Source organism: Mus musculus, chromosome 4 (assembly GCF_000001635.26).
Source record: "Mus musculus strain C57BL/6J chromosome 4, GRCm38.p6 C57BL/6J".
NCBI classification, from domain to species: domain Eukaryota; kingdom Metazoa; phylum Chordata; class Mammalia; order Rodentia; family Muridae; genus Mus; species Mus musculus.
Window position 1 is genome coordinate 46,393,776 of NC_000070.6, and position 11,702 is coordinate 46,405,477.

At 44.7% G+C, this 11,702-nt stretch overlaps 1 protein-coding gene across 1 annotated transcript; it reads right to left on the reverse strand.

Annotated features, from left to right (window-relative positions):
• Positions 1–213: 213 nt before the first annotated feature.
• Hemgn (hemogen) lies at positions 214–10,408 on the reverse strand. The gene is made up of 4 exons (NM_053149.2): positions 10,140–10,408; positions 6,911–7,004; positions 2,067–3,286; positions 214–940 (listed from the first exon to the last, which is right to left on the reverse strand). Exons 1-4 carry the CDS (start codon positions 10,216–10,218, stop codon positions 822–824), a joined length of 1,512 nt encoding a protein of 503 aa, NP_444379.1. The 5' UTR covers positions 10,219–10,408; the 3' UTR covers positions 214–821.
• Between the last annotated feature and the right edge of the window lie 1,294 nt (positions 10,409–11,702).

Here is an 11,702-nt window from a genome sequence, read left to right on the forward strand (position 1 = left end):
CCAACCAGGGCGGATCAGAGTGAGCAGAGGTCCTAAAAATTCAATTCCCAACAACCACATGAAAGCTAACAACCATCTGTTTAGCTACAGTGTCCTCACATACATTCAATAAATCAATAAATCCGTAAGTAAACCCTCCTGAGCAAAGATGTGGTAGCACTTAGGTGTTTTACCATCCCCGCATAAACTAAGATGCTATCTTGGTAACACAGCTAAGACCATAGTAATGATTTAATGTACATTTTTTACAAACACAGTTTAAAAAATAGAAATAGAAGGTTCAGGTTCACACAGAAATAAGTGACAATTATCAATTCCAAAATAATTTGCAAGAACTTTTAGAATAAGAATTGTTCAGATCAACTCAGAGACGTGTAAAGCTCGAATAAAATTCTGATGTTGTTACAACATCAATAGTTGACAAGACTTACAAGAATCTGTATACTTTCAAAAACACTAAGTGTTCATATTGAATTGCTATCTTCTCCTCAGAACTACCAAATATATGTTTCCTCTTAGAGGGGAAAATCAACTACTCAACCTTTCCCCTGTTCTGTCTTCCCCCATATACAAATCCACACCCTCAGGTGCTCACACGGCACACACACACACACACACACACACACACACACACACTATTGTCTATGTGTTAGAGCCTTAAAAATGTTAGTTCTCTCTTTTAGATAAGAGCTACAAATAGAAAAAAAAGCATAAGTTAAAATAGCAATGCAAATTTTAGTGATTGCTGCAGTGTTTCAGTGAAACCACAAGAGATATGTATGCTGTATTGAGCTGGACTGCAGCTCCATCACTGAGCACTGTTAAAATAGAGCAGAGCTGTAGATGCCATTTTCTGGGCAGGTCTCTTGAGAACCTTGTGGGCTTGCTGGAGCTTCCGGATCTTGATCTGCTTTGTTTTCTTCCTCCATTTCTGTAAAATCTAACAAAATACAAAATATTAGACTCAGTAAACAACGTTGGCACTGTCAATCACTCACTTGGGAAGGGGAGGCCATGCCGCAGACCGTGCAGGAGCATTTCCGTTCGATTAGATACTTAAATATTAAAATGGTGTGTCATAGAAATATTTTATAATCTTGGGGTTCTTTTTTTTTTAAAGAGCAGTAGGTGCTCTGTTTTGAAGATGTATAAGTATGTGTACTTGTGTGCCTGTGTTCATTTATGTGTACCCGGTGTGTGCGAGACCCTGCGATGCCGAGAGGGGCATGAAATCCCCTAGAACGGGAATTCCAGGCAGTTGTAAGCCACCATGTGAGTCCTGGGAACCGGTGAGTGCACGCTCTTAACCACTGAGGCCTCTCCTCCAGCCCCAGGCGCTTTTGGTTTGCTTGTTCGGTTTGGTTTTTGAGACAGTCTCATTATGTAGCCCTGGCTGCTGGAACTCACTATGGAGGCTGGCCTGGAACTCAGAGATCTGCCCTCCTCTGTGTCTGCATCTTCAGTGCTAGAATTAAAAGTGTGTACCACAACCCCCAGCTCAGGAGTCTGTGTTTTAAAAGAGGTGTGTGTGTGTATGTGTGTATATATATATATATATATATATACACACACACATATATATATATACACACACACACACACACATATATATATATATATGCACATACATATATGCATACACACACACACACACACACACACACACACACATATATATATATGGCTGGAGAAATGACTGTGTACTTAAGAGCACTTGCTACTCTTCCAAAGGACCAGAATTTCGTTTTGAGCATGAAAACCAACCAGCACAGCTACATCGTGAGTTCTAGCTAAAAAAAAAAAAACAAAAAGAACTTTTTTTTTGCACATAATTAACCCTATTCCAGGTTTGTTTCTCTTAGTGTAGTTTCTCAAAATAGGTAACTAGAATTTTCAGTCACTTAAATATTTTGGAAATGTGCCAATAGAATGTTGGTTGCCTGAAAATACATTTTACTTGAAAAGATCCAGTGATATTCATAGATCCCATTGAAATAACTGGCCACTGTCCAAGACAGCTCTAAATCACAAATCCTGAGGGAGTTGTTGTTGTACAAATCCCCTACCTTGAGAGAAAGCACCAGCGTTCTCGCTGTCCTGTGCATCAGCGTCCTGCCCTTGGGCCCCACCTACTTTCTGGGCTCCTTCTGGAAGGCTGTGTTTAGGCTCCTCCCTGTCCTGACAGGTCTTGATAGAGAGGTCTTCAGGCCCCGACATTTCATGGCAGGTTTCCAGTGAATAGTTCTCAGGCCCAGGTATTGGTTGACATGTTTCAGGTGAATATTGTTCAGGCTCAGGTGATTCTTGGATTGTTTTCTGAGAAGAAACTATAGGCACAGTGAATTCTTTATAAGTCTCGTGAGAAATGAATTCAGGTTCAACTGCTTCTTGGTGTGTCTTTGTAGAAACGCCTTCAGAAACAGTGCATTCTCTGGCTTCAGAAAAGAAGCCTTCAGTCACAGCCATTCCCAGATCTGGGTCGGAAGTGGTTTGTTCTGGTGTGACTGACGTGGGGGTTGTGTCAAGTGGACAGCCTTCAGCGACATCTGATTGGGGGAGGGCTTTTGGGGCGCATCCTTCCAGGCCAGCAGCATCTCCAGGTGTTACACAGGGAAAGGCTTTTGGAACAGCCATCTCTTGATGTGTTTTAGGAGAGAGGACTTCAGGTCTGGCCACATCATGGCACATTTTCAAAGTATGTTCTTGAGGCACAGTTGGTTCCTGGCACATGTTAGGAGAGAGAGCCTCAGGTCCAGCCATATCTTGGGGCACTTTGGAAGAATGGTTTGGGGACACAGTTGTTTCCTGGCACATTTTAGGAGAGAGTGGCTCGGCTGCAGCCATTTCTTCAAGTGCTTTGGGAGGATAGGTTTGGGGCACAGCTGTCTCCTGGCACATGTTAGGAGAGAATACCTCAGGTTCGGCCATATCTTGGCACATTTTAGGAGAATGTTGAAGTACTGCTATTCCTTGGCATGTGGTAGGAGAGAGGTGTGTTTGAGAATGGTTCTGTATTGCTCTTTCTTGACATTGAATGCTTTCTTGGTGTGCTTCAGAACACTGATCTGCAGGCACAGCTTTTGTGGGGGATGGGACCAAGGGGAGGGCTTCAGTTGCAGAGTTCCCAGGGTGCTCGGTTTCTTCCTCAGCAGATACCAATACCTCTTGCACCCTTTCCCTTTCTGTTTGTGACCAAGGCTCTGCCTTTTGCTCCACGTTCCCTTGTCTCTTTCGGCCTCTTTTATTTCCTTTTCCTGTTCTCTGATACTTGCGTTTTTTCTGTTCTCTGCGGAGAGACCAGAATTAATGTCAGCAACAAAGCCTACAGGATTCAAATGAATGCTTCCAATATCTACCTCTGTCCTTGTGGCCTTGTTACATGGCCTTAAACAAGCACTTACTCTCCCCAGACATCAGTTTTCATGTTTGCAAAATGAATAATCCTAAGTGTTCCATGTTAGGAAAGTGTTCCTTTAGGAGTTTGTGGTTTTAAAGATAAAGTGTACGTGTGTGTGTGTGTGTGTGTGTGTGTGTGTGTGATGTATGAGCTGTGGTGTGTGTGTGTGTACATGCACGCAATGCAATGGAATGAGAGAGGGAGGAAGGAGAGAGAAAGAGAAAGAGAGGGAGGCAGGAAGGAGGACCCTTGGGGAGACAGTTCCATGGTAATGGGCTTGATTGAGGTCTAGCTATCTTCAGCACCCAAGTAAAACTATGGAGTATGTGGAGCCATGAGTTTGTAATCTCAGAGCTGGGGAGGCAGAGAACCCTGGGCCTTCCTAGCCAGCTGGTTGAACTTAACTGATGAACTCAGGCCAATGAGAGACCCTGTCTCAAAGGAGGTGGATGGCGTCCCTGATGATCACACTTGCGGCTGTCTTCTTGCTAGCTCTTACACACACACACACACACACACACACACACACACACACATGTGTTTATAAGAGGGATGGAATGTGTTAACCCAAATGAAAGGTGTATGGAAAAGCCTATGGAAATCCACTGGTTGGCAAGCTAATTAAGATTTTTAATAAGGGCTGAGGAGATGGCTCAGCACCCACTGCCAAGCCTGTTGACCTGAATTCACTCCCAGGATCCACACGGTGTCAGGGAGAGAACTGACTCCCACAAGTTGTCCTGTGACTTCTGCATGCTTGCATGCTCCCACACACTCACATACTAAATAAGTAACATGTAATTTAAAATATTAACTTTTAAAAAGCATGGTGTTGGTGTTGGCATAAACCTTTAATCTAAGCACTCGGAAAGCAGAGGCAGGTGGATCTCTTTAAGTTTGAGGCCAGTCTGGTCTACAGAGCAAGTTCCAGGACAGTAAGGGCTACACAGAGAATCCCTGTCTGAAAAGCCCTGAGTGTAGATAGAAATACCCAGTATGAATAGACAGTACTCCCCCAGGAGTCCTGGGCTGTGGCTGTGGTGACATATACCTGCGAGCACAGTACTCTACAAACTGAGGGAAAGGACTGCCTTGAGTTCTAGGCCAGCCTGGGCTACAGTGTGAGACTCTACCTTTTTCATTTGTTCCCTTTTTGCGACTGTGTTTTACTAGATAGCCCTAGCTGGCCTGAGAATTACTATGTGGACCAGACTGGGGTCAAACTCACAGATGCCTGTCTATCTCTGCTCCCAAGTGCTGGGACTAAAGTTGTGTGTCTCTACACCTGGCTCTGAGGCCCTATCTTTACAAAATAAAACCAAATAAAGGTACAGGGACCGTAAAGGTAATGTTATGGCATCTCAGCATTTGTTTGTTTGTTTGTTTGTTTGTTTGTTTGTTTGTTTGTTTCAAAACAGGGCTCTGGCTGTCCTGGAACACTCTGTAATCCAGTCTAGCTTCAAACTCAGAGATTGGCCTTCCTCTGCCTCCACGAGTGCTGGGATTTTAAAGATGTGCACCACCATGCCCAGCTTGGCACCTCAGCCTTTTGAACTATTATTCCAAGGTAACAAGACAATTATAAAATCTTTGTTTGGTTGGTTGGTTGGTTTGCTTTTGAGACAAGTTCTTTCTATGTAGCCCAGGGTGGCCTCAAACTTGGCGAGGATCCTCTGCCTTTCCCTCCCAAATGCTAACCACCGAACTTTGTCAGATGATAATTCTTCCCCTTACATGTATTCATTTTATTGGTGGGGGAAGTGCAATGTACCACATGCGTGTGTGCTAGAGGACAGCTTTCAGGAGTTGGCTCTCCTTCTGCCATGTGGGTTCTAAGACTCAAACTCGGGATATAGGTTTGTGGGTAAGCACCCTTATCTACTGGGCCACCTAGCAGGGTGCACTGTATGTTATAAAATTCTTACTGTCTGCCAAGTGCCAGCTTAAAAAAGAGAGGGTATGAGCATGATGGCTCACACCTAAAATCACAGAACTTGAGAGGCAAAGGCAGGAGGATTGCTGTGAACTCCAGGCCAGGCACACTGGGCTACAGGGTAAAACGCCATGGAGCTGGAGAAAGAGCTTACTAGTTAGATTCCTGAAACAAGGGGCTGAGAGATGGGTCACCAGTCAGGAGCAGTGCTCCCAGCACCCACATGGCACAGGTACATACACACGCAGACAAAGCATCCATGCACATTAAACTTAGAGGGATGGGGGAGCCTTGCCAATAAGCAAAAATGACCAGCCTGATGTCACCAACTTCCTAGACCTTGACCTTGGGCATGTTACCGAACATCTTAGTGCACCTCAATTTTGTCCTATGCAAAATGGAGATAATAGCATCGCCTCATAGCCCCAAGTAACAGAAGTAAATCACAATAGTGCCAGAGACACGGAAGGACTAGAGATGGCATATATATATGGTTACTAGGATTTGAACTCAGGACCTTGGAAGAGCAGGCTTTTATCCGATGAGCCATCTCTCCAGCCCTTATTATTATTACTTTTCAAAGTGTGTGTGTGTGTGTAGATATGCACACATGAGGCCAGAGGTGTAGGGGACCCCTGTGGAGCTGGAGTTATAGGTTGGTTTGAGTTGCCCTGTGTGGATATTAAGATCCAAATTTGTGTCCTTGGCAAGAGCAGTATATATATATATTTTTTTAACTATTAAGCTCTCTCTCCAGCTCCATGGCGTTTTACTCTGTAGCCCAGTGTGCCTGGCCTGGAGTTCACAGCAATCCTCCTGCCTTTGCCTCTCAAGTTCTGTGATTTTAGGTGTGAGCCATCATGCCTCATATCCTCTCTTTATTATTATTATTTTTTATTTATTATTTTAAAATTTATTCTTCTCTCATATCTTACATCCCGAGCACAGTTCCCCCTCCTGCTCCCCACCTCCCCTCTTCCCCAGATCCACTTCGCCTCTGTTTCCCTTCAGAATTGAGCAGGGCTCCCAAGGTTATCAACCCAACAAGACATAACAAGTTACAACAGGACTAGGCATACATCTTCCTATCAAGGCTGGACGAGGCAACTCAGAAGGAAGAAAAGGGTCCCAAGAGCAGGCAGAAGAGTCAGTCTTTGTGTTTCAGGATGCATTCTCGCTAAGCCCTGTCAAACACGAAACTTGCAATTTTCCAACACCACTCTCTTGCATGCTGGTAGGCACCACCAAATCAGGCTTTACATACCTTTTAAACACTGGCAAAACCAATAAGGGGTAGCAGAAGCTACCCTGAATATACCAGGCAGGCAGCCTTCAGGGGCTAGAGCCTGCTGCAGGGACTGATGGAGACACAGAGAAAGAAAGCAGAGACTTCTCTTCATCATGACTCTACGGCTGAGACCTTAGGCAAGAGAGTCAACCCACTGGATTCTGCATTAGAAGCAAACACACACAAAAAAACCACAGGCACAACACCAAGTGCCACGTCCACGCTCGCCACTGAGGAGCCACGCCCACACTCAACCCCTCAACCCCCCCCCCCCCCCAGGTAAGAAACCTACCCAAGGAGCCATTGTGATGTCTGCCTCCCCTGGGCCTCAGCTTTTCTCTTCCTCAGTTGTTCTCTGTTTCTCAGACTCCAAGATCCAATGATGTCTGCGGATGAAAAGAAAAGCGTGTAATGGTGTCCCGTGGTGGGCCTAGGCAAGTATCTCACCACAGAATCTTGTTTAGTTAGTTACTATTTATTTATTTTTAAATCAAATTATTTCACATGGTAGGTGTTTTTGCCTGCATGTGTGTCTGTTGCACCATATGAATGTCCGGTGCCTAAGGAGGCCAGAGAGGACATCAGATACCCTAGATCTGGAGTTAGAGACAGTTAGGAGCTGCCATGTGGGTTGTTGGGAATTGAACCCAGGTCCTCTGGAAGAGCAGCCAGTGCTCCTAACTACCTACAGAGCCATCTCTCCAGCTACCTACAGAATTTTAGAAACCCTATCCTGGGTTTTTTAGTTCAAAGATTATGTCTTCACTATCCTTATGCCTTCAAAGTAATAATAATAATAATAACGTGGAAGAGATTTTTGTTTTTGAAATAGGAGTCTCAGTATGTAGCCTGGGTCTGGAACTTGTGTAGACTGACTCACAGAGATCTACCTGTCTCCGTGTTAAAAGTGCTGGGATTAAAGACCTGCAGCAATACACCCAGGGAGGGCAGATTTTTTTTTCTTTAATTTTTGGGTGTTTGTTTTTATTTTTGTTTTTGAGATAGGGTTGCTTTGTGTAGCCCTGGCTGTCCTGGAACTTGTTCCATAATCCAGGCTGGCCTCGAACTCAAAGATACACCTGCTTCTGCCTCCCAAGTGCTGGAATTAAAGGTGTGCGCCACCACTGCCCTGCTGGAGCAGGCATTTTATGAGTATTTGAGTGTGAAAAACTTCAAGACCTACACAGATTTGTACAGCAGTGTGCTATCAACCTACTGACTTTTTAAAAATAAATTTATATTTGTATGAGCAATTTTTTAAGATGTATTTCTTTATTTTATGTATGTGAGCACACTGTAGCTGAACATATGGCTGTGAGCTATCATGTGGTTGCTGGGAATTGAACTCAGGACCTCTGCTTGCTCAGGTCCCGCTCACTCCAGCCCAAAGATTTATTTATTATTATATGTAAGTACACTGTAGCTGTCTTTAGACACACCAGAAGAGGGCATCATATCTCATTTTGGATGGTTGTAAGCCACCATGTGGTTGCTGGGATTTGAACTCAGGCCCTCTGAAAGAGCATTCAGTGCTCTTAACCGCTGAGCCATCTCACCAGCCCCATGAGTAACTTTTTAAAAGGCCATATTCTATCATCTTTGGCATAATGACCTGTCTTTACTGCATTCGCTGTCTCAATCCAGGCCTCATATTACACAGTGTAGTGATGATAGCATGCCAAGACTTTATCTTTTATTAACCCAACATTAGGTCAAAAATAGTACCTTGACACAGCCTTCAACACTGTAATTTTCCTGTTACACGGTGCTTAAACTAGGTGACATATTCTCTGGCCACTCAGCCCACTCACGGGAAGCATACAGAATGTCACCACGTGTTGGTTTTCCTTACTGTAATAATATCAACTCAGCCCAGCATGATGGAGTATACTTTAATCCCAGCACTCAGGAGACAGAGGCAGGAGGATCTCTGAGTTCAAGGCTAGTCTGGTCTACAGAGTGAGTTCCAGAACATCCAGGGCTACTCGGAGAAACCCTGTCTTAAAAGGCCAATTATTATTAATAATATCCAACTAAAATAAGCATATTTACGTAACTGATTTTATTCTTTTGGAGAGAGGAATGGTAGACAGGGTCTCCCTCTGGTGCATCCCTGACTGACCTTGAATTCCTTAACCTAATACTCTAGATGCTGGGATTAGAGGCATCCCACCTTGCTCTAGTTATGCTTTTATTTACTTATTTATTTTTATTTATATGAGTACACCGTAGCTGTCTTCAGACACACCAGAAGAGAGCATCAGATCCCATTACAGATGGTTGTGAGCCACCATGTGGTTGCTGGGACTTGAACTCAGGACCTCTGGAAGAGCTGTCAGTGCTCTTAACCACTGAGCCATCTCTCCAGCCCTTTTAATGCTTTTACTATCAGATTCTGCCCTTAGGATTGTGTTTAAAATGTTTTTGGGAGGCTGGAGAGGGAGGGAGTGCCCTGGGACCAGGACTCTTACTCTTAGGGCATCAGTTCCCTTTCTTTCTCTCTTCTCTCCTTTCTCTCTCTCTCTCTCTCTCTCTCTCTCTCTCTCTCTCTCTCTCTCTCTCTCTCTCTCTCCCTACCTCCCTCCTTCTTTCCTTCTTCCTTCCTTCCTTCCTTCCTTCCTTCCTTCCTTCCTTCCTTCCTTCCTTTCTTCTCTGAGAGTGCTGGGAATTTAACCTAGGCCCTCACACATACTAGGCAAGCATTATGCTACCGAGCTATATTCCCAGCTCAGGGATTTTTGATGGATAAAAATTATATTTTTACCAACCTCTAGTTAAGTTTATATTTTCTTCAAAGTGCGGATGTGAGTAAAAAGTGGTTTTAGCAGTGTGTCACTTTATCACTCAAAGAAATGACAGGAAATTTTTTCCTACACGACACTGCAATTCTTGCATGTAGCTTCCATGTGATCGCTTGCAGATACTGATTCTTTGGATTTGATACTATGTATGACATGACTTAACACACCTTTAAATAAACACATATATCGCTATATCACGATTTTTAACAGTGTCGATAACTATCTTAATAAAACGATGGCCTTTGTGATCCTGTGTATTTAAGCTTTTTTTATTCCAAGAAAAAGTCCATAGGTTCACTAGAAGCTAAAAGTTTTCAAACTGTGCCCTAGGATAATTCAGAGCCCAGGGTTCCACATAGCATTTTGAGAAATGTTACTTTAGAATAGACCTTAAGGTAAATTAGAAGCCAAAAGAGTAAGCATTTGGACATGTCAGACCCTAGTGGAGATCCCTGTTGCCACATCCTTCCCAGTGTCTCAGGCCGGGAGGAGCAGGACCCCTCTTGCCACAGCTGCTCAGCCCTGGGTGTCTCCACTGTTTCCCATTTCAGAGAATTTCTTACTAACAATTTCTTTATTGCCCCTTGTGTTTCTCTAGACTGTTACGCAGCTCAGTGCGTCAGGCCCATCTTCCCATGGATGCAGCCCGTTGCCCCTTTCGTCTGACCAGGACCCAAACGACTAAAAAAGTAAATCTCCCCAGCAGCCCCCACTCCTTACCTGGAGCACAGGACTTCTGTGGGTGAGCTTCAGGCATCTGGGGGAGCTTCAGACGAGGTCGGCCCTTCCCCATGTCCATCTTGCCACGATGCCTTCTTGGTATTGGCTTTGACTTCACAAGCAGCCTAAAAGCTTTTTGAAAATATCAAGACCAACACTTCAAAAGAAGATGAAGAAAAAAAAAAGCCACAGACACACACATTCAAGTTTGCTTGTCACTTCCCGCCTAAAAGTTTTATCTGGTTAGACCACAGCTGTGGGCAAATTCCACTTTCTTTATCACACTGCACAGGTGTGAGGGGGAAATGGCTGGCACTGGCCCTGTGAAGCTTCGAGCTCACTGTTTATACAGGGAACCCCCCCCCCCATGACACAGTCTAGCGTGTGTAACCTCCCACTCGGCAGCCATGTAGGTCTGTGTGCCAGTGTATGCCTGGGTTCCTTTTTAGGACACCAAGTGGCTGTGCCATTCCAGGCTGTGGCCAGGATGGCTTTTTTCATGAATGGAGGTGGCCATGTATAGGGAGATCCCAGGGTTTAGGCTCTGACCAACTCAGTGGCCCAGAGCAACCCACATCCCTTTCCTGTGCCTCTATTTGCAAAATGAGTGAACAGCCACTCTTGCCTGTTTCATACACTTCTTATGAAAGGGAAGCTTATAGAGTTAGCTATTGATTACTCTTCCTAGGTAGGCTGTTGATTAATCTTCCTAGGTGTGGCTATGTTTTCACCATAAACTGTTGCAAGTTATCAGCAAGCCTTGTTGTTATGACCCTAGAGTAGACAGTAGACGCATAGCCCTAACTAGGCTAACAAAGCTAATCTCCACTGCTCACCAGTCAGAATAAATAGTGAAGCTCGCTGTTAACAGACCCAGGGGTGGACAGGGTGGGGAAGAGCCTCTCTGAGGGAAAAGACCTGGCATTATGTTCCAGAAATGAAGTTGAAATCAAAGGAACTGCTCTATCGCCATCAGATAGGTGGATTGAAGACAATAGGCACAGGGGACCATGGCTCAGCCAAGGAGGGAACATGGAGGCCAAGGTCAGGAGACACAGGGCCCATTGTGTTCTGGAGACAGACTGAGAGGGAAAAGGTTTGAGTTCCAGAGCCACCCTAGTTCAAGTTAGCCAGGAGCCAGATCAGACCTGGAACATGGAGACAGTAGCCTTGGCTTTGTGGATTCCCAGGAACAGTCACATCTACTCAGCCATGCAAGACATCTTCCATATGCCCAGTACATTGATCAATGGTACCTTTGGTATCCAACATACTGAACATCAATAAATGTTAGCTGCTTTATTATTAATAAGGATATGGGTGCAGCACAGTGACACACACTGCTATTCTGCCACTTGGCAGGTACAGGCAGAAGGGTCAGGAGTTCAAGGCTATCCTCAGCTGTATAAGAAGTTAGGGGCCGGGCGTGGTGATGTTAATCCCAGCACTCAGGAGACAGAGGCAGGCGGATTTCTGAGTTTGAGGCCAACCTGGTCTACAAAGTGAGTTCCAGGACAGCCAGGGCTATACAGAGAAACCCTGTCTCGAAAAACCAAAAAAAAA

Excerpts from the sequence above, each read along its gene's own strand:
- Hemgn (NM_053149.2), bottom strand. The coding sequence starts at position 10,218 with ATGGACATGGGGAAGGGCCGACCTCGTCTGAAGCTCCCCCAGATGCCT. Across the intron at positions 7,005-10,139 it reads ACAGAAGTCCTGTGCTCCAG|ACATCATTGGATCTTGGAGT; the intron begins GTAAGGAGTGGG and ends TTTCATCCGCAG. Across the intron at positions 3,287-6,910 it reads ACATCACAATGGCTCCTTGG|AGAACAGAAAAAACGCAAGT; the intron begins GTAGGTTTCTTA and ends GTCTCTCCGCAG.